Source organism: Schistocerca nitens, chromosome 1, assembly GCF_023898315.1.
Source record: "Schistocerca nitens isolate TAMUIC-IGC-003100 chromosome 1, iqSchNite1.1, whole genome shotgun sequence".
NCBI lineage: Eukaryota > Metazoa > Arthropoda > Insecta > Orthoptera > Acrididae > Schistocerca > Schistocerca nitens.
Window position 1 is genome coordinate 1,056,891,961 of NC_064614.1, and position 27,008 is coordinate 1,056,918,968.

General features: G+C 42.6%; 1 protein-coding gene across 1 annotated transcript in view; it reads left to right on the forward strand.

Moving 5' to 3' along the window:
• LOC126225410 (prolactin-releasing peptide receptor-like) overlaps positions 1-27,008 on the forward strand; it is a 593,024-nt gene that overhangs the window by 456,780 nt on the left and 109,236 nt on the right. Inside the window, exon 4 of the mRNA XM_049942212.1 lies at positions 20,574-20,723. Within this exon, the coding sequence (XP_049798169.1) occupies positions 20,574-20,723 (150 nt within the window). The remainder of the gene's footprint in view (positions 1-20,573; positions 20,724-27,008) is intronic.

Below are 27,008 nucleotides of genomic sequence, written 5' to 3' on the forward strand. Positions count from 1 at the left end.
TGTGCACGAGGTGTGCGCTTATTGTCGTCCATGAAAACAACTGCCTCGCCAGAATGTTGCCATATGATTGCAGTATCGGCCGGAGGATGGCATTCACGGATCGTGCAGCCGTTATGGCGCCTTCCATGACTACCAGCGGTGTACGTCGGTCCCACATAATGCCACCCCAAAACAACAGGGAACCTCCACCTTGCTGCAATCGCTGGACAGTGTGTTTAAGGCGTTCAGTCTGACCGGGTTGCCTCCAAACACGTCTCCGACGATGGTCTCGTTGAAGGCATATGCGACACTCATCGGTGAAGAGAACGTGATGCCAACAGTAAGCGGTCCATTCGGCATGTTGTTGGGCTAATCTGTACCTCTCTGGAGTGAAGTTGCGCATCATGCAGCCTATTGCGCACAGTTTGAGTCGTAACACGACGTCGTGTGGCTGCACGAAAAGCGTCATTCAACATGGTGGCGTTGCTGTCAGGGTTCCTCCGAGCCATAATCGTTAAGTAGAGGTCATCCACTGCAGTAGTAGAGCCCTTGCGCGGCCTGAGCGAGGCATGTCATCAAGGCATGTCTCTCTGTATCTCTTCCATGTCCGAAAAACATCGCTTTGGTTCACCCCGAGATGCCTGGACACTTGCCTTGTTGAAAGCCCTTCCTGGCTCAAAGTAACGAAGAGGACGCGATCTAACGGCGATATTTACCGTCTAGGCATGGCTGAACTACAGACAACACGAGCCGTGGACCTCATTCCTGGTGGAATTACTGTAGGACCCCTTCCGTCTAATAGGCACTGCTCATGCATCGTTGTTTATATCTTTGGGCGGTTTAGTAACAACTCTGCAAAGTCAAAGGGACTGTGTCTGTCATGAAATATTAACAGTCGACGTCTATCTTCAGAAATTTTTGGAACCAGGGTGATGAAAAACATTTTTTGACGTGTTTAGAACGATTTCTTCGAGGCGTCATGCCCTTAGAATCGGAAGAAGTAATACGCATCCATTTGTCTATTGTATCCAGCACCGTATACCTCAAACTGATTGACGAAGAGGTCTGTGACAGAGGCGGTACGATGTGATGGATGATCGAAATATGATTCAAACGAGAGGACAACTGCAAAAAAGCGGTTACGGCGACCACTCGCTATACGCCGGAAATCTGACTTCGCGTCACTGTCCACCACAAATTTTCCTTTGTAACAAAAAGCTGACGTCAGTCCAGATTCACAAAATGGGAATACATTTCTTAATATTTTAAAACAAATGCAGATATAAGATAAGGAGGTGGTTTATCTCAATTCTTCTTCATTGTTCAATAAAGAACACAGTAAGAATATGGAATGAAAAATTAAAATAATGTTATGTTTCTCCATTACAATTGGGGTAACGTTGCAGTGTATTGAGGTAAACTACCTGACATTTTGGATGATTTTCCTGTACTACCTGAAATGCCAGTAGACGCAAAATTCAAGACTATCTTTAGAAACATATAGCCATTACAGCAAGTATAACGAAATAAACACCAAAAATTAAATTTTTTTGTTAATACAAAATATCAGCCGAAAACGTAAGCGACAATATGTAAAAGCCAAAAGTTTCATAAGTTCAACTAGCTAAGGGAGGTTCCGATAAATCAAGGAAATTGATTAAAAAAATCGGAAGTTGAGGAAAGTATACATAAAACGTGAAATAATTAAGAATATATGTAGTAGGCAGACAGCTGTTGAGATGGGAGTAGGTGAGTGGCTTGCCTGCCTCGCAAGTCACACAGAGCAAGCTGTAAAGGAAAACAATTGTTAATTTTGAAAGGGGTTAGAAATTCAGAGAGAAGAGAACTCTGTAGTTTTGTTGACACGGCAAGAGACTTAGAATATCACTTGAATGGGATGGATAGTGAATTGAAAATAGGTTGTAAGATGATCTGCAGAAGCAAAACTATGGTAACAGAGTGTAATCGAATGAAACCTGGCGACCCTGAGCGACGCACATCAGGAAGTGAGACTCTCAAACCGGTAGATGAGTTTTGCCGTGGGTAAAAAAATAACTGACGATGGAAAATCTAGAGAGGGCATAGAACGCAAACTGCAAAAGAAAGAAACGCATTTCATAAAAAGAGAATTCTGTTAATATTGAATACAGATTAAAGTGTTAGTGACTCCTGAAAGTATTTATAAGAAGTTTAGCCTTCTACAGAAGTGAAATTTAGACTATAAGCGCTGTAGAAAAGAATAGAATAGAAACTTCTGAAATGTAGTGCTACAGAACAATTCTAAAGGTTAAATCGTATATTAGTTAACTGATGCAGAGATATGTTATCGAACAGAAAATAAATATATGGCATTATCTGACTGCAAGAAGGGTTGAGTTGATAGGATACATGTGAGGCATCACGCAAATGTCAATTTGGTAGTAGAGTGGAATGTCGAGATTTAAATTGTAAAGGAAAATCAAGGTTTGAATAGAATCAGCAGATAGTTGTGGATTGCAGTAGTTATGGAGTGATGAAGGCACTTGCACAAGATGTATTAGCGTGTAAACCTGCACCAGACCAGTTCAAATGGCTCTGAGCACTATGGGACTCAACTGCTGTGGTTATCAGTCCCCTAGAACTTAGAACTACTTAAACCTAACTAACCTAAGGACATCACACACATCCATGCCCGAGGCAGGATTCGAACCTGCGACCGTACCAGTCGCACCAGACCAGTATTCGAACGGAAGACTGAAACAACAGCATCAACATATCCGATAAAAATTTAATGGCGACAAAAGTACATTTTCATTCACTGTTTCAATTTCGTTGAGTGTTGTAGTAGCCACTTGAAATTTTGGTTTTAGCTACTAAATTTTGTGAAGCGTTGTTGGTATTGGAATTAGTTGTGATTTAGTAGTATTGATAAAAATTGTTGCTTTCTTAGTAGAGAGAGAATTTCGAGACAGCTAAAGTTAGTTCTATAAATAGTTCTACTGGTTTAACTGAAATTAGCTAACGTAGACGTTTAGTTTTTTTCAGTAACTGTAAAATTTTACCATGAGTGAGATGTGTAGGCTTTGTCGTAGGTTTGTCAGAAGTGGGTTACGGTGTGCATTTGTTCAAAGTATTTTCATTGGATTAGGGGGAGGGAGGGGGCAATCAGTGAGGAAGCCAGTGGGCATTCTAGGGAGATCCTCTCCAGGGAATGAAGAATCTGTAGTTGATAGAGTAGCAAGAGTTGTGTCCTTCAGGCGCAGTTACAATACGCAAAGGAGGAATTAGATTGTTTAAGGAGGTGAAGGGTGCTGAGGAATTGTAAGTGGCAGTTGGCAAGAAGGCAGCTAGGAGGAGGAGAATGTATTCAGACTGTTGTACTTTGCGTATATGCAGTAGATTTGATCAACTGTCACAGCTGACTGGAGAGGAGCCTCTTGAAGCTGTAGGTGTAGGAAACTTGCAGCAGTCCTCAGCAGTTGCAAAGTGTAACATAAAGAAGAAGGTTCTGCTGCTAGGTAGTTCACACGGTAGAGGTGTGGACCAGCAGCTACAGGAAGTGTTGGGGAGTGAGTACCAGGTCGCCAGCATTGTGAAGCGTAGTACAGGGTTGTCTCTGGTGGCTGACAGCATAGGGGAGTTATGTAGGGATTTTACGGAGGATCATCAGGTAGTGATAGTGGGTGGAGCAAGCAATAGTCTTGATAGGGATGGGGAATATGATGTAGGTGGTGATCTGGTAAAGATAGCTATTCAAACTGGTGGAACTAATGTGCATTTCGTGCAACTGTTTCAGCGTCATGATCGGCCTCTTCATAATGCAGCTGTTAGGCGTGTTAACATGGAGCTGGAGAGGGCACTGATGGCGGAGGGTACGGGTCAAATTGCAGTGGTGTCAGTTGAGTCTATCAGTAGATTGGGCTTCACTAGGCATGGCCTGCACCTCAGTAGGTATGGGAAGGGGAAGCTGGCAAAACTTATAGGTGACACTGTAGTGGGTGGGGGAGGGACTACTTATGGAAAAAATCCTGTAGTAGTTGGTTTTAGATTGAAGTCAGTTGATAGGTTTAAAGGAAGTCCCTCTAACTAAGGAATTACCTTCAGAGGACGTCAATTTCCAAGTAGAGAATGAATGAGCATATTTCATCAAAATATAAGAGGTATTAGAGATAAAGTTAGTGAACTGCTTAGAGATGTTGACTCTGACTTTATTGGTATATCGGAGCACCGCTTAAGTAACTTGTCAGTTCAGAGGCTTCCTTTACCAGGATACAGACTAGCTGGTTGTCTTCAAGGAGTTCCTTGCGGAATGGTGGAGGGGCCATGTACATAAAAACAGTGTTCCGTTTGAGTCCATAGATTATCACGGCACTGCACTGAACTGATATTTAAATGTTGTGCAAGGGCAGTTGAATTTAGTGAAACTAAACTAATAATTGTTGTTTACTGGTCCTCTAACTCTGACTTCAGAGCAGTTCTGCTCAATCTAGAGAGGTTTCTTTGATCATTTTATAGGAAGTACCAGAAATTACTTGTATGTGGTGACTTCAATATTAATTTCGTATGTGATTCTGCCAGAAAAAGGATGTTTGTAGATCTCCTAAATTCATATGATCGGTTGCAGACTGTGTTCTTTTTTTTTTCAACTAGGGTGCAGGGGAACACTAGCACAGCCATAAACTAATTTTTATTCATTCTTCACTTCCAGATGGACATTCTGTTAGTAAAAGAGTGAATGACCTCTCAGAAACGATGCACAAATTTTTTACAGCAAAAGGCTTTTGTACTAAAACAAATGTCACATACAATTACAAACTATGTAAGAAAGATAATCCAATGGCAATAGAGAGTTTTTGAAACCTTGTCAAGGAACAAGAGTGACAGGATGTTTATACTGCCGATAACTTAGACGAAAAATATAATGCTTTCCTTAACACATTTCTCTTTCACATTGAGAGTTGATTTCCATTAGAACTATCTAAACGGATTACTAGCAGTAAAAAGCAGCCTGGGTGGCTAGCTAGTGGGGTAATGACGTCATGTAGAACAAAGTGAAAAATTATATCAAAATGTTAGAAACAGTTACAATCAAGCTACAGTAGCCAGTCAGTTACAAACAGCATTGGAAGGTGCTTAAAATGTTATTAGGAAGGCAAAGAGTATATGGTACGCAAACATAATAGCTAATTCACAGGATAAAATTAAAACCATATGGTCAGTTGTGAAGAAAGTGTCTGGTCAGCAGCAGAAGGTCGACAGTATAAAGTCGGTTCGTAGCAAAAATATTTCTGTTACTGATAAATCAGATATATGTGCAGTATTTAACATTCATTTTCTGGGCATTACTAGTGAATTAAATAAAAATTTAGTTTCTACAAGAAATTATATATCTCTCTTAAAAAATGTCTTCCCGTGATTGATGTCTGAAATACTCCTCTGTGTTCGAGACAGTGGGGAGATTGAGTCAATAATTAAGTCACTGAAGACTAAGGACTGTCATGGATATGATGGAGTGCCTAGCAGATTATTAAAGTACTGTGCTGCACGTGTTTTCCGCGTACTTAGCCATATTTGTAATTTTTCCTTTAGGAATGGTCAGTTTCCTGAACGATTATAGTACTCACTAGTAAAGCCGCTTAACAATGTAGACAATTTTATATCTATTTGTATGCCATCAGTGTTTGCACAAGTTATTGAAAATGCTATGTGTGTAAGGTAATTGATCATTTTATGTCACATAATTTGCTATAAATGTACAGTTCAGCTTTAAAAGACGATTGACAACTGAAAATGCTATGTTCTCTTTTCTCTGTGAGATACTGGATGGGCACATTTATTTAACTAAGGCGTTTGATTGTTTTGATCACAAAATATTGTTCCTGAAGTTGGAACGTTACGGAATACACGGAGTAACTCACAATTGGTTCACAGACAGCAAAAGGTCCTTATTCACAGTGATGAGAATGCCTGTTATGTGGGGGTCTGGATGGAATATGGTCAAATGAGGGAGGCCCCAGGGATAAGTGTTGGGACCACTCCTGTTCCTTATTTATGTAAATGGTGTGCCCTTTAGAATTATGTTTAACTCTAAAATTTTTCTGTTTTCTGATGACACTAGCTTGGTAGTAAAGGATGTTGTGTGCAACATTGACTCTGTGTCAAATTGTGCAGTTCATGACATAACTTCATGGTTTGTAGAAAATAAACTAACACTAAATCACAGTAAGACTCAGTTCTTACAATTTTTGACACACAATTCAACAAAACTCGATCTTCTAATTTCACGGAATGGACAAATGATTATTGAAACTGAAAAGTACAAATTTCTGTGTCTTCAGACAGATAGTAAACTGTTGTGGAAAGCATATGTTCAGGATCTTGTTCAGAGACTTAATGCTCCCATTTTTACTGTTCGAACTGTATCTGAAGTAAGTGAACGCACGACACGAAAACTAGTCTACTTTGTTTATTTTCATTCGCTTACGTCGTATGGTATTATATTTTGGGGTAACTCTTCTCATTCTAAAAAGGTATCTTTTGCTCATAAATTGGCGGTTCGGGCAATACGTGGAGTCAGTTCACGAACCTCTTGTCTCTCAATATATATATTCTTACTGTCTTTTCTTGTAAACAATATTAGCTTATTCCCAAAAATAAGCAGCTTTCACTCAGTTAATACTTGACAGAAATCCAACCTGCATTTGTATCAGACTTCCTTAACCCTTGTGCAGGGAGGTGAGCAGTATACTTCTGCATCTATTTTCAATAAGCTACCACAAAATTTCAAAAATCTTAGCAGTAATTCAAGCTCTTGCAAATCGAAACTGAAGAGTTTCCTCATGATTCAGACATTCTGTTCTGTTGAGGAGTTCCTCGAAAATTTAAGTTGATCCTTATGTTACGCTGTTGATAGCGTTTACTTAAACTTATGGCTTGACTTTTTTTGGGTTCATAAACATTTTATTTTTATCTGTTATTACTTTTATATTGTAATTTCATGTAGTGACACGTTTCATGACCTTGGAGATTTGCTCCTCAATTTGGTCCTACGGAACTTGACATGTAAATAAATAAACACAGGATGACAATTATTGAACAATGCTAAAAAACCTTAGATTAGATACAAACTACGGGGTGCACGCACTTTATTCGACATGTAAACCTCACTACACATATTCAGATTTAGGTTATGACATGTTCGATATGCCTGCCATTATTGACGATGATGTGGCGCAGACGAATAGGTAAATTCTATATGACCCGCTAAAGTATCGAAACATCTATGCTGTCGACGACGTGCTGAATGCCTATTTATCAGCTCAGCAATGGTTTTGGTGTTATTGCTATACACATTGTCTTTAAAATAGCCCTACAAAAAGGAGTCACATGTGCTTCCCGAAGAATACGGCGGCCAATCGAGGCCCATGCCAGCGGCCTCTGGTAACCCAGACCCAGAATGCGGTCCCCAGAGTGGTCCTCCAGGACATCACACTCTCGGGTTTCGATGGGGTCGAGCTCCGTCTTGCATGAACCACATCTTGTCGAAATCAGGGTGGATAACGGGGATGAAATCATCTCCCAAAACTTTCGCGTACCGTCCGGTAGTCACCGTGATATCAAAGAATATCGCATCGATTATTCCTTGACAGTACGTTGCACCCCACACAGTCACCTGTTGAGGTTGGAGAGACTTCGCGAAATGCGGATTCTTTGTCCCCCAAACGCGGAACCTATCCAAATGAAAGTGGGCTTCGTTGCTGAACGAAACCATACATGACCATACTAATTCCCGACATGCCCCGCGGCCAGCAGTGCAGTTTGAATGTCCCAGTGCAAACCGTTCAGAAGTTATGAAGATTGTATTTCTCATAGTTCAGTAATTGTCACCCTGTAAAACCAATAAGTCACAAGTCGATAATGAAACAGTAATGGTTTTATTCAAGCATGTGTCTGGACTAAACTGTAAACTGGATAAACGAAGCATGGTATAGTCCGAAGAGGAGACTGCCAAAGCAAGGTTGGCATGTTGCAACGAGTATATTAGCTGCATGCCACACAGACGAATGACAGACCCCGGCGTAGCCACACGTTCTAGAATTTTGCCACAGCGCCACAATGAATGGTCTATTTACGGTTGAGCAGAGGGACGCTCAACCTGTTCGCAGTCAGTGATCAAGACGACAGCATCGACCTAGACAGACTTCATATCGACAGGGTGTTCGAAAATTCCCGTTCTATGCTTCTCGTTCTATGCTTCTAGGAGAGTGAGTAGATAACATTTTGAATTGGAACTCATGTTCGGAAACATACCGTTTCCGTGCAATAGTCATTTGAAAATACGTTGTTAATACGACCACTTTTACAAGTAATTTATTAGGTGTGACTCTGTTCATCACCTATTTGGCAATTTCACTTATTAATAGCCAAAGAAACACGCGTCGTCGCTCGTGTATCGTCGACGGGTTCTCTTCAACGTGATGCAGTACGGCGTCATCCAATTCGGGTGCGCGGCGTCTCCTTGGAGCACCACTGTCACGCCTGCTGGCGGTGAAAGCACTTTTTCTCGCCGTATTGTTTGATTGTGTGTATAGTATGGAGTCGGAAGTTGTGGGTCTCGATCTTAATCAAGGCGACGAGCAGTTCTTCCACTACCGTGAGCTACAGCATTTCGGTGTATTCTGCAAACGTCTACTCAACAATATTGCTCTAACACTCACAGACACGTGGATGATGCTCCAACCAATCAAATGACATCAGCCGATCAGACATAAGCGCTCACCACCATGAGTACCCTGTTACACACAACCCTAACAAACAAGTTTTCAGTACCTCCTGATTCAAGGAATGGCGCTGCAAGCAACGCGGGATAGAAACTACATCTACGGAAGTAGAGGTCACCACTTCACTACGCGCCATATCGCTGTTGCTACGACGTATTCCAGTCAATCAGAGACTGTCCTTTTCCATATAAAAGTGGGAGCCTCGCTAGTTCACGTCAGTTAAAAAATGGTTCAAATGGTTCTGAGCACTATGGGACTTAACATCTATGGTCATCAGTCCGCTAGAACTTAGAACTACTTAAACCTAACTAACCTAAGGACATCACACACATCCATGCCCGAGGCAGGATTCGAACCTGCGACCGTAGCAGTCGCGCGGCTCCGGACTGAGCGCCTAGAACCGCTAGACCACCGCGGCCGGCTACGTCAGTTAGTTTTAGCCCTGACAACGACCATGGAGGTAGTGGTCGAAAGCTTGGAGTTTCATCCTGAATTGACACGGCATGTACACCGAGAGTTTTTTATTCAAGAAAGACTTCGCAGCCAAGTTTTCAGGCGTCTGTACCATGGAAACGGTACTTTGCTGGACGTGGGTTTCAGTTCAAAAGATTATATACTCAATGCCCTCTAGAAGTCCTAGAAGTTGTAATGGGAATTACCGAACTCCTTGTATATTTTAATAAAGTGAACTAATATTTTATATGTTATATTTCCACTTCATCTTCTCCAGGAGCAAAGCAAAAATCACACCGGTGAGCAAGTGAAGGTACTTTCGTACGGCATAACACAAAGTATTAGAAATAGGAAATATGGGAAAAATTTTGGGTCCAGTTGGAAACATTGTGTCCTAGAAACCATGAAGTAGTAAAGGAATGTTTCGAAACACCCAGCAAATAACAGCAACAATAAGATAAAAAGGACTAATATTTTTTAGGACATTTGAAAATAATCAAGGACAATCGGCTAACAAAATAGACCTTCTTGTATCTCTGTGGTAAGATATTAACAAGAAGTTGCATTCGAGAAGTTAAAATTTAGACAAACGTAACGAAAAGTGTGTAAGAAGATAAGAAACAAATTTTTTTAAGACGGAAAAAGTTTAAATTCAGTTCCATGGAAACAGCGATGAGGAAACAGAAGTAAGTTGGCCTGAAGAGAGAAAGAAAATTAGTGAAGATATGAAATAAAATTGAAGAAAGAGAAAACAGTAAATGAAAATTTAGTACCTTTGGCACATATACCACAACAGACTACAACGAAAAGAAAGAAAATTTGCTGTCGCGAAGAATAAACAACTGGCTACTAGACAGAATGTCTGTACCTAAGGAGGTCGCTCTGGAACTGACTTGCGTGCCACCACCGGAGTGTCGCATTCCGTAAGGCAGTACTCGCTTCTCCTAACTGGGTCCGTATCCCAAACACACTTGCGCAGCGCTCTTCCCGCTACGCTCGTTCCATTTGGGCCAGAAGGCGATGGAAGGGGGACGCAGCGCAAGCAGGGAGGGACTTTACGGCCGCCGGAACCCCGCGAGACGTTTTAACAGCGGAGCGATAGCGCGGCCCAACTCCGGCCCAGCGGGAAGGACTCGCCTCTGACGAGGCTGCGCGCCTCCGGAAACTTCACCTGCCGCCGCTTAGCCAACTTCCAAACAGCTCCGAATTTGTTTCACGCCACGCGAGCTCGTTTCGCCCAACTGACACTTACAGCTGCGGCTCGTAGAGGCCCCAGATAGATTCGGCGTTAATTCAAGTAGTGTATTAGTAATGTACACTCGTATGGAACATTATGAAAGAGCTGCGAATAGGTGAATCTCCTTTATATTTTAAGACTCTCTCAGTCATAAGAATAAGAAATTTATGAATCTTAAGAGAAAAGAAACTCAGAGAGTGCCGACACCAATGAAGTTTTGTCGTCGCGTATTAGGTTCGAGTGGTTCGAATGCAATCTGTAGACAAATTTTTGTTTTTTAGTAATCGTGCTGAGTACGCTTATTTCAAATAGATACATTGGAATCCAGTTGCCAATTAAAATCATTCGCCTCTTCAAATTAGTCGTCAGCAAAAATTTGTCCAAAGGTCTTTCTTTTCTACTGGATGGCCCAGTCTCAACCGTCACAGAAGAAGAATCCGAGAATCTGAGCCATATGGTACAGCAGGAGCGGCGATTAAACAGGTAGGAAGTAATGGACGTCAGATGCATGTAAGAACAAACAGCATGCTACATTTTACGCAAACAATCAATGACAAAAGACTATTGAAGATGGACAGGTCATTCCGAAAGCTGAATACAAATTCTACAGAATTTCTGAGCAGTATTCAGACTATGTTAGAAATACTCCAACTTTATCCTTCGCTGCAATCTGTTACTCTGATGAGAAATGTAAGCACTGCAAAAGGAAAGATAGTTATTTCATCTATCCCGAACCTAATGAATGACATTTTTAGCACATAACAGGTAATTTTCTTAATGAATACGTTACATTGGGTAAGACAATAACTTTGTAATGCTACTCAGGTACTCTGAACCAAATAGATATGACAATTCCTACTGCTGAAGGACATTATTCATCTCGTTTGATGCTTTGAGATTTGGAAAACAGCTACCAGATTAGCACCCTCTGGTCGCCATTTATTTCTGTCACTAAGAAACTGGTAGGTGAAAGACATTTTGACAGCAACCAGAAGATTATGTCAGAAATAAATGAATATTTTGCAAACTGTCCAACTTGGAAATCGAAGAACAGAAATGCATAACAGTACTGAATATACATTAGACCAAGTACCATGACCTGGAAGGGGACTGCCTTGTAGAAGAAAAGTAAAATTCAGTATTTTTTTCCATGGATGATTCTTTTAATAATACTGTAATTGTTACGATAATCGTCACGCAGTAAAAGCATTTAAAGCGGAGTAAGGTAGGAAGTAAAGAATACAGGAGCTGCATAAACTGGAAGATTCGGAGGTTGTTCAGAGTTCTAAAGAAAGCATAACGCAACGACTGAGAAACATGCGAAAGAAATGCAATAGGGGAATATCGGATAGGTTTGACATACAGAATAGTGAAGACAGATGTGGACCAAACAGAAAAAGACAAGGCTCAGTTGAAATCGTAGGAGAATACGTGAGATTGCGCATTTTATTGACGAAAGGAGATAATATGCAACTGCAGCAAATGCATCTGGGACACCGGCTGAGAATAAAGGTGAACTACCCAGAAGAGGAGAAGGAGACGAAATTAAATGTATCAAAGTGATATCATATGAGAGTTAACGAGAGCATACAGAATGACACTGCCTCGCCGCGGCGCCGTCACAGCTCCCTCAAATACTACTAGCCGTGATCTGAGGTCATACCCGATAGCTGCGCATACCATGACGTTAGAAGTGATAGACTGACTCACCGTGGTGCCGTCAGAGTTCCTTCAAATACTACTAGCCGTGGTCTGAGGTCATACCCTATAGGTCCGCATATCATGACGTCAGGAGTGATAGCGCTATGCCCACCGGTAGTACTGGGAGAACGGGACCTAATACCCGGGTCGCGAACGTATTAGCCAATAATGGTAATCCGGGTAGTGCAAAACTATGATTTACTGCTGATCACAATGCGAGGACGTTCTTCAGCGGTCATGGCACCATTCCAAACGTAACCCTTAATGTTATGTTGTTAACGGAGTTTAGGCCTAGAACAAATGTTCAGATGTGTGGGAATTACTATGGGACCAAATGCCGAGGTCATCGGTCCCTAGACTTACACACTACTTAAACTAACTTATGCTAAGAACAACCTATGCCCGAGGTAGGACGCGAACCTCCGGCGGGAGGGGCTGCGCAATCAGTGACATGCCGCCTCTAACCACGCGGCCACTCCACGCGGCAGGCATAGAACAAGAATCCCCTCGTAAGACAGTTGGTAGTCTCCGACCCATGGCGCGAGACGACACAGAATGTCGCCGGGAGTCCCTCACTTTTTCTCAGATGGCACCCAGTACGGCAGTCCTCCGTTGTTGTCAGACGCAGTCGACCACAATCTTAGAAAACAGTATGCTTGCTCTCACGTTCTCGTGGATTACACCATCGGGCAATTGTTACTTTCCAATCCCCAGAAAAGCAGTATATTGGACGAAACTAAGAGCCGATCAAACGGAGACCCACGACGATACCCATTTCAATTCTGTCAGATCCTGATAATGCTGTCTCAAACGATTACGTTGCATCTTCGTGTCATTCACAGTGATCTGTCATTCTACTACACTGTTTACGCTCCTTATATAACCCACCAGGTCTGATAAAAACACCAAACAAGAAAAAAACCAATCCACTGTGGTGCCATTTTGCCTGCCCCAGAGAACTACGACTCTAATGATTTACATACGTACCGATGTTGTGCACGTTTATAAAACTAAGATACGGCGATGTCTTATGGGGGCTTAATTAGTACCTTTTCTTCGTTTTCAGGCTGCACAAATAGGCTAAAGATGTCTAAGAAATGAGATTAACAGAAATACAAGTTGACAAAGAGTGAATGGTTATAGGACAAATGGAAAGTTGTAGTAAGCTGCAAGACTGTGGGAAAGATAAATGCCGCAGATAGGAACTTCGGAGGAAAGAGAAGCAATGTATGTATACCGAGAGCTTAGATATTAAGCCAGTCTTAAGCAAAGAATAGGATGTTATCAGGTGGAAGGAATACTTAGAAGGGGTATTCACGAGAAATGAATTTGAAGACACTGTTTTACAACCGAAATGGGAAGAAGATGCTGAATGGCCAGCCATGACAGAACTATTCCATTTGGTGTATAAGATATATGAGACTGGCGAAATACCCTCTGACTCGTAGAATAATGTAACAATAGAAATTCCAAAAAATACCGGTGCTGGCAGGTGTATTACCGAACTATGAGTCTAATAAGTCATGGCTGCTAAATACTGATACTAACTCCTTACGTAAGAATGGAAAAACTGATAGAGGCTAATTCCAGGGAATATCTGTTTGGGTTACGGAGAAATGAAAACATGAGGCAATGCTCAGTGAGTGACGAGTCTCAGAAGATAGGTTTCATAAATTCAAAATTTAAGTTCATCGTATTTTTAGGTTTAGGGACAGCTTTTGACAATGTTGACTTTATTGCATTCTTTGAAATTGAGAAACTAGAAGATAATAAAAGGAGCAAGGGAAAAGTTATTCACAACTTGTACAGAAAACACAGTGCAGTTATAAGCACCTAAGGACGTCAAAAGTAAACAATAGTAGATAAGTGAGACAATATTGCAGCCTATCTCCGAAGTAATTCAATCTGTACTTCGTCTAGCTGTGTAGAAATTCATGAAGAGAATTAAAGTCCAGGTAGAAGAAATAAAAACTTACCATGTTCCCTGATGGCACTGAAATTCTATCAGACAAGGAAAAGTATTTCGAACAACAGTTGATCGGAACGTATAGTGTCTTGAAAACAGGTTGTAAGATGAATATCAACGACAGTAAACGAAGGGCAATAGAGTGTAGTCGAATTAAATCAAAGGACCCTGAGGACAGCGATTACAAAATGAGATACTAAAAGAAACCGATACGTTTTGCTATTTCGGCAGCAAAATAACAGACGATGAGTGCAATGCAGAAAATATTAAATGCACGCTGCCGAAACTCAACTACGTTTGGCGTCTTATTTCTTAATCTAATCCCTTGCATCGCCTAATTTAATTCGACTAAATTTCATTGTCTTTGTTTCGTTTATGACGATATTCATTTCATCAACTCTTTTCTATGCATTCCGTTCAATAGATCTTAGAAGGGTTTTTTTTTTTTTTTTTTTTTTTTTTTTTTTTTTTTTTTTTTTTTTCTCCGTGTATCAGAATTTCAATGTCATCAGCAAACGATCCGTTTTATCTCTTCTCCCTGAACTTTACTAGGCCTTTTCAAATTTTTCATTAGTTTCCTTTACTGCTTCCTCAATGTGCGCACTGGATAACAAGGAAACTACACAGTGTCTCCCTCCTCTCTCCTGGCTCCTTTCTCGTTCTTTCGACCCATTAACACGCATTTTGATTTCTTGTGTACGAACTTCGTTCCGTGTATTTTATCCCCCATAATTTCAGGGTTTTATAGAATGTTTCCAGCCAAGATTGTGAAATGCTTCCCCTAGATCTATAATTGCTATAATCGTAGGTTTTCCTTACTTCAGCCAATAGCATTAAGATCAGTATTTTCTTCGGGTGCTACTAAATTTCTTCGGACCCCAACTGACTTTTTCCCAGTTCCGATTCTGACAGTTATTCCATCTTTTCATAGATAATGTATGTCACAATTTTCCAACAGTAACTTGTTAAACTGGTGATTCGGTAATACGCCTTTCAACACATAAATTGTTTACCATTGGAATTGTTAAATTCTTGTTGAGCTTGAAGGGTCGCATTCAGAATATCAAATGGAACAATATTGTCATTGTTGGTTCTGCCAATGTTGGTTTACTCCAGAAGCCTTGTCAAATTCTTCTAGCAGTATTAACCATCCATCTCACCTATATCCACTTCCTCTTCTCTTTGCATAAAACTGTCATCAAGATTCTTTCCATTATATAGCTCTTCTATAAACTGTCCTTTCCTTCACAATCTTAAGCTCTCAGCATTTTACTGGATTATTATCTGAGGTATTGATGTTCACACACTCTTTTCTCCACATGTTTCTTTAGCTTTCCTTTAACGGCTAACTGTAATATAGTGATGCGTGATTCTTATTTAGCCATTCCGCCTTTTCCACTCTGTACCTCCTATCAATATTTAGGCGCCCATATTCCATTTAGTGTTTAGCTTGCTACATAATCTTCTTTGTTTTCTAAGGATTTCTTCTAGGCTTCTCCTTGCTGCCATTTTCTCTGTTGCCTTCACTAATTCATCTCTCAAAGCGTCCCATTCATCTCCTGCTGCGTTCCTTTCCTTGTTTTGGTTAGTAATTACCTCACGTTCTCTTTTAAACTTTCAGCAAACCCTGTTTGTGGCAACTTATCCAAGGCCAGTCACATCAATTTCCTATATTTCTAGCAATTCCTCATCCTCAGTCTGGGATTCCTAACCAATGAATTATGAACAGAATCCAGGCCTTATTCTGGAAATCTTCTAAACACCTATCTTACCATTACGTTACATAAAGTCTTATGACTTCGCACATACTTTCCACAGATACAGTTACCATTCATTTTTTTAAAATCAAGCCTCTTCTGTATTTCAATCGTGCGCTCCGGAAAACTCGACCAGGTTGAATCCGCTTTCATTCCTTTCCCCAGACCACATATTTTTCTTACCGCTGCTTTTCTTCGTTTCCTATTATCTAATTGGAATTCACATTCAAAACTATATCTTTTTGTAAGTTTACAAGGTCTTCCTGTCACTATTGCTCTTGTCCCTCCTTCATTTTCGTAATTTACAACACTGAATGAACAACCAAGGAGCCAGCATTTCCATTCATTTTCCTACTGAAGTTTTTGTGTGTCTTGTATCCTAATTGGTGAAACTATACTTCGTCATTCCTGTGTAATTACGAAGAGGTCATTAGATATAAGAAACCGATCTAATAATAATCATGTGTTTAGTTGTTGCATATAAATCAGAAAAACAGTTACACCCGAGATAAATGTAAACGTCCGTGCAACGAACAGCAATAGATTGAGAGCGAGGTGCGTTCATTTCATTGGAAATATAAATGGAAGAAATCAATGTCATCATTCGGTGTATCCCGTGTGGAATTCGGAGGACAGCGATTGATTACAAAAACCAATTATTAGCAATATTGACTTATGGAAGAAAAGGCGAAGCAGAAGCTCTAAGTCTTGCGTCTGTTGAGGCGCATTGAGAACACTGGCTAGGTAAACGATTTAGAACAGTGTTGTTGAAAAGGACATGCATCTCCTTGGGAGAAAAGTTAATCACTATAATTGTTTGCGAAAGTTTGTGATTATCATCTGGAATTACACAAGCTTGGACTTAGGAGGAAGCCCTTAGTGACGAAACAGTCAAAGTTAATGTTCACTTGCAACCAGAACGAAATGACTTAGTGAATGCAGACAACCGGTACCAAGTTCATGATGAAGAGAGAAAGTCATGATGATTCTGAAGGACGACACTGGCGGCTCCCTCAGTCAGTGGTGACCGCTTCTGCACGGGATTGTATGTGGTGAGGATTCCTGTCGAGAGACTGACTGAAGAACTGAGTGTGCAGCCAGCGCCTGGCCTCGAATTCGATGAAAGATGCTCGGAGTCGCTTTGTGTCATACTAAATACCCAGGTGGCCCACAAAGGCAAACAGATCTTCGGGGCCATCAACCTGTCGCTGCACTTGCTCAGCCGGCTGTTGGCCTACGAGGCAGCATGCATGGTCGAAATCCCTTCAAGGTTAGGCCGTTGGTATACCATTGCTGTTTGAAGGGTAGCCGGACTCTAGGACGTACAATCCACGCACAGCAAAAAGTGTAAAAGTAAGAGCAAGAGCCGGCCGCGGTGGTCTCGCGGTTCTAGGCGCGCAGTCCGGAACCGTGCGACTGCTACGGTCGCAGGTTCGAATCCTGCCTCGCGCATGGATGTTTGTGATGTCCTTAGGGTTAGGTTTAAGTAGCTCTAAGTTCTAGGGGACTAATGACCACAGCAGTTGAGTCCCATAGTGCTCAGAGCCATTTGAACCAAGAGCAAGAAACTCAAAAGACCTCTCTAATTATTTCGTAGATATTGTATTACATGGCTGCTGAATGTCGACGGATGTTTCTCATCTCTCATGCCTCACTCGGCATTAGGAGTGTTATCATACAATAGTTTGGAGCTTTACCCATATGTGCTCCACATCTCCGTCCTTGAGCTGAACGTACACAAGTCGGAAAAAAACAATGAGCACAACTCACTGCGAAATCGATTGCCAGATACTGGCGCTGTGGTCACGTGAACTTCCAAGGAAAGTATATAAGTTGAGCTGAGCTGATTGGAGATTCTTTGAGTACTATAAGGGTCAGAAATGAGGTAATCCAAGTATATCAAAGACTTCACCAAAGGAGCATACTGGGAACGAGAAGATATTGGCTGTTCGTGTACCACCTTCTTGCCATGTACAGAACTGGTTGAAGATCGAGAAACCATGAGTAGGTGATAAGGTGTTAGACGACCATGCTTCATCATGCAGCATGGAGGTCGGAGGGTTGCCCGCCCCACAAAGCAACATAGGCGATGATCCGTGGCCGACCCGACAGGAACTGGGTGTTGTGTTGTCTCTATATTAATGTCATCCTTATCGATACGCAAGTCGCCGGAGTGGCATCAACTAAAAAGACTTGCACCAGGCGACCGTACTACCCGACGGGAGGCCCTAGCCACACGACATTTCAGTTTCATTTCAGTGCTTCAAAGCGCGCCGTTCAGTGTTCATTGTTGAAAATGGGTCTCTGCATTGAAAGGCTGACATCATCAATACACAATTAAAGTGGGCTTGGGATCACCGAGATTTGAAACTTCCTGCCAGATTAAAACTGTGTGCCGGACCGAGACTCGAACTCGGGACCTTTGCCTTTCGCTGGCAAGTGCTCTAGGTTGTAGCTAGGCCATGTCTCCGCAATATCCTTTCTTTAAGGAGTGCTAATTCTGCAAGGTTCGTAGGAGAGCTTCTGTTAAGTTTGGAAGGTAGGAGACGAGGTACTGGCAGATGTAAAGCTGTGGGGACGGGGCGTGCGTCGTGCTTGGGTAGCTCAGTTGGTAGAGCACTTGCCCTCGAAAGGCAAAGGTCCCGAGTTCGAGTGTCGGTCCAGTACACAGTTTTAATCTGCCAGGAAGTTTCATATCAGCGCACACTCCGCTGCAGAGTGACAACCTCATTCTGGAAACATCGAGATTTGATCACATATCAATGAAAACGAGCCACTTGGTCGGAAGAAGAACATTCCTTGTTGCACTGAACAGAGAATCATGTCCGCGAATGCCAGAAAACAGCTGAACGGCTGCTCAGAAGATGCCTCATGGTACAGGCGGAGGCCGGTGTGGGCAGTATTATGGTATGGAGGGAACTCACTTCCGTTTGCATATGACCTACGGCAGTAATACAAGACACCATAACAACTGCGGACATCATTATGGTTATTACAGAACATTTGCATCTATTCATGCTTCATGTCTTTCTCGACATCTTACAGCAGGATAACTATTTGTGTCGCAAGGGTAGAATAAAAATAAATCTAAATCGTCGTGTAATTCACGGGGAACTGCGTAAACTATAAATACACTCCTGGAAATTGAAATAAGAACACCGTGAATTCATTGTCCCAGGAAGGGGAAACTTTATTGACACATTCCTGGGGTCAGATACATCACATGATCACACTGACAGAACCACAGGCACATAGACACAGGCAACAGAGCATGCACAATGTCGGCACTAGTACAGTGTATATCCACCTTTCGCAGCAATGCAGGCTGCTATTCTCCCATGGAGACGATCGTAGAGATGCTGGATGTAGTCCTGTGGAACGGCTTGCCATGCCATTTCCACCTGGCGCCTCAGTTGGACCAGCGTTCGTGCTGGACGTGCAGACCGCGTGAGACGACGCTTCATCCAGTCACAAACATGCTCAATGGGGGACAGATCCGGAGATCTTGCTGGCCAGGGTAGTTGACTTACACCTTCTAGAGCACGTTGGGTGGCACGGGATACATGCGGACGTGCATTGTCCTGTTGGAACAGCAAGTTCCCTTGCCGGTCTAGGAATGGTAGAACGATGGGTTCGATGACGGTTTGGATGTACCGTGCACTATTCAGTGTCCCCTCGACGATCACCAGTGGTGTACGGCCAGTGTAGGAGATCGCTCCCCACACCATGATGCCGGGTGTTGGCCCTGTGTGCCTCGGTCGTATGCAGTCCTGATTGTGGCGCTCACCTGCACGGCGCCAAACACGCATACGACCATCATTGGCACCAAGGCAGAAGCGACTCTCATCGCTGAAGACGACACGTCTCCATTCGTCCCTCCATTCACGCCTGTCGCGACACCACTGGAGGCCGGCTGCACGATGTTGGGGCGTGAGCGGAAGACGGCCTAACGGTGTGCGAGACCGTAGCCCAGCTTCATGGAGACGGTTGCGAATGGTCCTCGCCGATACCCCAGGAGCAACAGTGTCCCTAATTTGCTGGAAAGTGGCGGTGCGGTCCCCTACGGCACTGCGTAGGATCCTACGGTCTTGGCGTGCATCCGTGCGTCGCTGCGGTCCGGTTCCAGGTCGACGGGCACGTGCACCTTCCGCCGACCACTGGCGACAACATCGATGTACTGTGGAGACCTCACGCCTCCCGCATGCCCACTATAGGCCCTCGCTCAAAGTCCGTCAACTGCACATACGGTTCACGTCCACACTGTCGCGGCATGCTACCAGTGTTAAAGACTGCGATGGAGCTCCGTATGCCACGGCAAACTGGCTGACACTGACGGCGGCGGTGCACAAATGCTGCGCAGCTAGCGCCATTCGACGGCCAACACCGCGGTTCCTGGTGTGTCCGCTGTGCCGTGCGTGTGATCATTGCTTGTACAGCCCTCTCGCAGTGTCCGGAGCAAGTATGGTGGGTCTGACACACCGGTGTCAATGTGTTCTTTTTTCCATTTCCAGGAGTGTAGATGTCTTGTGCGTCATACGTCAAAAACCTACCGAGGACGTCGAATCCCTGGTGTATTGCGATGCAAATCAGCGTGAACATGGTATAAATCAGGTCATAATGTTTTCGCTAGTCATTGTACTTTACTGGCTCGTCAGGTACCCTGGAGCTTTTTTCCTTTCACTGTAGGGGTAATGCTGGACGCCGGTACGCACGTGTTGCAGGTACGTGCTGCCGCTGTCGACGATGGCGTACCTGTTCGTGCGGGTGTCTCAGGAGCTGAAGACCCAGGGCGGCCCGCTGGCCGTCATGATGTACGAGGCTCGCGGCCGCGACGAGCACGGCCGTAGCCACTCGGCCTGCCACAGCTACAGGTGAGGCGCGCCGGCATGGGCGGCGCTCAGCAGCGGAAAATCCTACTGCACGACACTCCCAATCACAAATACAGGCAAACACAATGTTTACGCCAGTGACTGTTAAACCTTTTATTTCCACTGTTGCAATTTCGGCCTTAGGCCTTCATCGAGTGCAGATGTTTTGACTTTAAGCCAAAACATCTGCACTTGATAATGGCCTAAGGACGAAATTGCAACAGTGGAAATAAAAAGTTCAACATCCACTGTTATGAACATGATGTCTTTCAAGAAATTTCACATGACTGTGAATCCCAGTTATGAAATACAGGAAATGTGCGAGGCTGTAATTTGCTTTCCTGCTGGTAAACCTTTCGGGTGTAAGGTCATGGTCCACGAAACGCTTCTATTCCTAACGTTTCGTCCAGTACTTGCGCTGAACATCTTCAGAGGCGTTGCTCCTTCGTTGAATCTTGCCGATTGGTACGCCTCTGAAGATATCGAGCGCAGTTCTTTACGACACGTTAGGAACGGATAAATTTCGTGGATCACGACCTTGTACCCCGAGAGGTTTATTCGCAGCAATATCATCCGTTCGTGAAAGCCTTCATTGTGTTATTTGCTTTCGTTGCAATCTCCTAACACTCCTTACCTGTCGCATCTCAAACACGACGACCTCCTCCATGTCAACCTGCACGTATTCCAAAAAGTTCGGTAATAGGAAACTCAAATTGCGCTCTTTTCGCATGACAACCTGAAATCCATGGATCGAGGCAGTCAGACAGTTGCACCTTTCCTTGTGTCCCGGTAATCACGTAGCTCGTTTCCACAACAAGTTAAATTTGTCACTGGAAGGGACCAAGCAGCATGTTATCGACAGATCTAGGAGCAATTTCTGGAGTGCGCAACGGAAGTATGTTGAGACCCTTCCGGTCGGTGCTATGTATTCATTACCTGTCAGGAAATGCTGCATTAATCCCAGGTTTCTTTAAAAAAATGTGATTATCTACAATAACCTGCCTCCGTGCCAGGGGTCGCTAAGACACTCGTGTGCAGTAGTGCTCAGTTCGGAGGTAAGCCGGTTACAATAATGGTGGTGAATGAAATTTTCTTGCCAGTATTTGGCTGGTAAGAGGAGGACAGTTGGTGGCGTAAAGTTTCTGATCACCAGTCTTTGTGCCAATATCCTGGATTCAGTGTCAAACTTCTCCGCAGTGTCTCATGAAGAAAGAGCATGCGATACTGTTAATGGTGATCTTTCCGTCGGATGAGGAAGTTAAACTTGACGGCCCCCTCGGTGCTCTTCGAGAGGAATAGGCTATGTGCCGGCATCAGATTTCACGCTTTACCGTCGCTTCATTTCCAACACGAACTTGGCATTGCGTTGTACACATACTCCTTACGGTCACCTACACTTAACAAATAGACTTACGCGTACAGTTCTCGTACTTCATGAAGGAAAGGTGCCTGCGGATGCGAATAATACAGAAAAAATTTTCCAATAAGGAGATTAAACTCCCTTCTGGGTTTCCCAGCCATTCATGCAATACTGATTTACTACTTTACAATCTACAGGCTGGTCCATTGATTGTGACCAGGCCAAATATCTCACGAAATAAGCATCAAACAAAAAAACTGCGAAGAACTAAACTCTTCTAGCTTGAAGGGGGAAACCAGATGGCGCTATGGTTGGCCCGCTAGATGGCGCGGAGGCAGAATCTGCAGTGTCATCCGACATGCATAGTGGTTAAACCTAGAAACATTAGGGAACTGAATTCAAAACTAACATGTTTCGTTTTATATTGGTTTTGTATCTCCTGCTGATAGACGAATGAACTACAACTCCAAATACTTCTGAAATGATGTGCAGTTTTCACAGAAATAGAGTTTAACCACAGCTGAAGCAGACACTTACGGTTTTCCAGCCAATAGAATGTATTTATTGTTGAAAATATTTTCTAATGAAAAAATGTTCGTTGTCATAAACTAATTTGAATGACATTGATGCTTTTTTCAAGACTTTTGTACATACAGTTGAACCAAAAGCAATTCGAAAATTGTAAGTAGTGACATGTAGGCTGCCCCATGTGTCAACACTAAATTAAAGATAACAAGTTAATAAACAAATCCTCCGAAAGATGAGAGAGAATTGACCTTGAAAGGGACGTTCAACATGTCGACCGCCAGCTTCAACACAGCCTTCAGTCTGTTATGCTGATGAACACATTCCAATATTTCATCAGAAATTTAAGCTTGGGGAACAGTAATACACCTTTTCGTATCATCTGGTACTCGTTATCTCCTTGTAAAGCATGTCTCTTAGTTTTTTCTGGAAAAAACCAAGGGGGTCAAATTTGATGTATGAAGGAGCCGAGGTAGAGACCTCCTGCGTCTGCTCCAACGATTTGAAAGAGGACGATGCTTTGCGCTGGACAGCCTTCATGCTCATATCGCTACTGCTCTCCCAATCTAACTGCGCTTATTAAGCTCTCAGGAGCTGATTTCAGCAAGTAATAAACTACCAAGATCTGTCATTATACTCTACCAAAATTAATTTCTGTTAAATGGACAAAGAAAGAGTATCTGAAACACACAACTATCTCTCTGCTGGCAAGAGGAGAAACAATGGCTTCTTTCGTTAATACGGACTTCGACGTGCAACAATCTTGGTAGGTGATTTTGCGACCCGGTTGTCAGTCACGTTAACCGACTTTCTCCTTGGTTCTATGAAGCTTTCACGAAGGCTAAAATCAGTTCAGGGACGAGGTAATCTTTCTCTTCTGACTAGCTACCAGAATACGTCGACCAAGCTCGCCATGTCACCAGAGTAGCGAACTAGTGATAGCTTTGCGAGTTATAACTTTTTCGATATGAGCTATAGGTAACTGGTACACATAACTGGAGTTAGATTCCTCTTTTAGACTGGAACATAGCCGTCTGGGAGCAAAAACATTACTACGCATACTGTGTGTAAAACGTAATTTCAAGTTGTATGACTAAATAAGGAATAACGACAGATATGACGGGCGATCAAAAAACTTCAGTTCTAGGTCGTACAATCCAGAATCGGTATACCAATAAGGCAAAATCGCCGTGAGCATTAAGGCATCATGTCACCGACGCACGCGATTGAAGACACCTGTTTGGTAATACACCGTGTTCTGCTGCGTGAAGAAGTTCGTAACTGCCTGCTGCACAACTTCGTCCGATAGGAATAGCCAACCCTGTAAGGCATCTTTTAAGAAATCGAAGGCGTGATAATCGTATGGGCAGAGGTGAGGACTACACGTACAGTGCTCGAATGTCTCCCACTTGTCCGTAATGGATGAGATTGGCCTCTCAGATCGATTATTGTATTGTGACGAACGGCAACCAGCACTGAGCTTGACCCACCATTCCATAGTGGTTGTTTCCAACTGAAATACTGCTTATAAACATTCTTCATTCTCTGAAGGATGTCTACTGTTGTTTGTTCTTTGGCAGACAAGATAAGAATAACAGCACATTGATGCTGTTTGGACGTATCTGATAATAGTAGTTTATAGTATTTCGTATTTCCACATTTACCGTAATGGCATCGGAAAGACATAAATGCCACACTAATCCCTTGTCTACCTGTCTGTGCTTATATACTCGCATCGGAAATGCGATTCGTTGCTTATGCGCTGCATAAGCGCTCTCAAACCGAAACTTTCTGATATGCTTTTATAAGCCACATAGAAAATTTATGAGATGTTCGTATAAACGCAGGACAAAACATAAATTTGTGTAGCCATGCATTCACTATCTAAGACGTACACACAGTCCAGCTGACTTCAGCACTCGTATCGCACCCAAGATGCCGTCAAAACGTGAAGTTAATTTTGTATTTGGTCGTGATGTATTAGATCGGCGATCGTCGTGTTACTAAAAACCATTGAAAAATATTTATACAGTGTTAGCCAAATGGAATATTCGTCTGCTGTCGGTTGCCAAAAATGGTCACATGACCTTTTGGTAGTACTGTCAACTATTTATTTTGTGTGAGCCGGCCGCGGTGGTCTCGCGGTTCTAGGCGCGCAGTCCGGAACCGTGCGACTGCTACGGTCGCAGGTTCGAATCCTGCCTCGGGCATGGATGTGTGTGATGTCCTTAGGTTAGTTAGGTTTAAGTAGTTCTAAGTTCTAGGGGACTTATGACCACAGCAGTTGAGTCCCATAGTGCTCAGAGCCATTTGAACCATTTTTTATTTATTTTGTGTAAAATGGATCAGGGATTTTGTATTAAATTTTGCTAAAAAAACGGAATGTGGTGTAGCACAGTCTTAGAGATATTAAATTTGCTGTTCGTGAGACTATTGTCAGTAAAATAAGAGACTACTATAAGCGTTTCGAAGAAGGTCGCGAAGGTATTAAAAATGGAGAGCACCCTAGACGCCCCAGCTGACCGTCGCCCGATGAAACAGTGAATGTAATGAGAGATATGTCAGTAAAGATTTAAAGATTCACTTAATCAAACTCATAGTGGTCGCTGATGATGTTGGCTTCTCAATTGCATCACAGCATATATATATATATATATATATATATATATATATATATATATATATATATATTCTTCGGCATGGAACGGGTGATAGCAAAATTTGTTCAAAAATTCTTCAGTTTCGAACAAAACCGTCGATGAATTCAGGTTGCTCAGGAATTACTAGATCAACAATGAAAAGCCACTGCAACACGTCATAACAGGTGATGAATCATGGGTTTACCGATATTGAGACGAAACTAAGGTTCATTCGTCTCAGTAGAAGCGTTGTGGATCTTTAACACCAAATATAGCTTGAAGTAGCCGATCCAATGTGAAGTTTATGGATTTTAGATTTTATCACCATAACCTTTTTCGACGAGATCGAACGATCAAATTAAAAGTTCAACGGCGTTTTCAAGAAGCATTCAAAGAACAAAATTACATTTGTGCACAAGCATGTAATGGATTTTCTACCGCGACAATGCAACAACCTACACTTCGTACACCGTTCTTGAATTTTTGGCAAAAAACAGTACTGTGATGATGCCCTGCATCCATATTCGCCAGCCAATATCCCAAGGGTCGTCGCTTTGCAATCACAAATGAGGTAAAACATGCATATCTGAGACAGCTAAAAGCTACGCCAAAGACAGTTACAGAAGTGTTTCGGGGACTGGAAAAAGCGCTGGTATAAGTGTATAATATCTTTTGGGGACTACTTTCAAGAAACCATCTCTGATGTAGACGAACAAATAAAATTCTTTCAAAAAAAAAAAATTTCTCGTTATTTATTTAACAAAAGTCATACCTAAATACCATTGCTACAGCTATAACGGACATTTAAACGAAAGACGTGTTGCACTGGTGAACGTCTGTCCCGTAATTGCGGAGAGTCTTGGGTATCCCAGAGATTCTCTAAAACTTTTCAGCCAATTGCTAGTGTAGTTTCCACAACAAAACGATAAGCAGTTTCTAGTAAACGTGTCATCAGTAATCATCTCGACTTCAGAGATACCTCAAATCACCTAGCAACGACTCTTCTATGCGTAAAGAAATATTTACGGTGCAAACGCGAGACAGCATAGTCGGCAGCACACTATAATGCTGATATATCGATAGTATTATTGCCGCTGGGAAGGCGAAATGACGCCGCTATTGTTTGGAGCATCGCGAGATCTGGCCAGTAGAGACGCGAATACGGAACATCGTTCACTAGCAGTACAGTTGATACGCACGACATCCCCTCTAGATCCGCTTCCTTAATTACAGGTCTTGCTAGAGGCGTTGATTAACGCTGGAGAAGGAGAGAAGCAGCACGATGGCACAAGATGATCTGTATTCTTACACATCGAAGAATGCATTAACGAAAGAAACCAGACTCTCTTGTCTTGACTACTATGAGTCGTCGTCACTTATGTTAGGCACTCAAGCTTTTTCACAGGAATTTTTAATTTTGGTAAAATGTAATCTTGCTATAGATAAGCAAAATGATAAGTTTGAAATATATTAAATCACATCATAATTTCCTTTCATTGCATTTTAGACAGTGATAAGCTACAAATAATTTAACTACTGCCAGACGTGGGACTGCATGCCGCCAGGTGTCGTTGCGCATATGAGATTGTTGTTCTTGTTGTCGTCTTCAGTTCAGAGACTGGTTTGATGCAGCTCTCCATGCTACTCTATTCTGTGCAAGAGTCTTCATCTCCCAAAACCTACGGTAACCTACATCCTTCTGAATCTGCTTAGTGTATTCATCTCTTGGTCTCCCTCTGCGACTTTTACCCTCCAAGCTGCCCT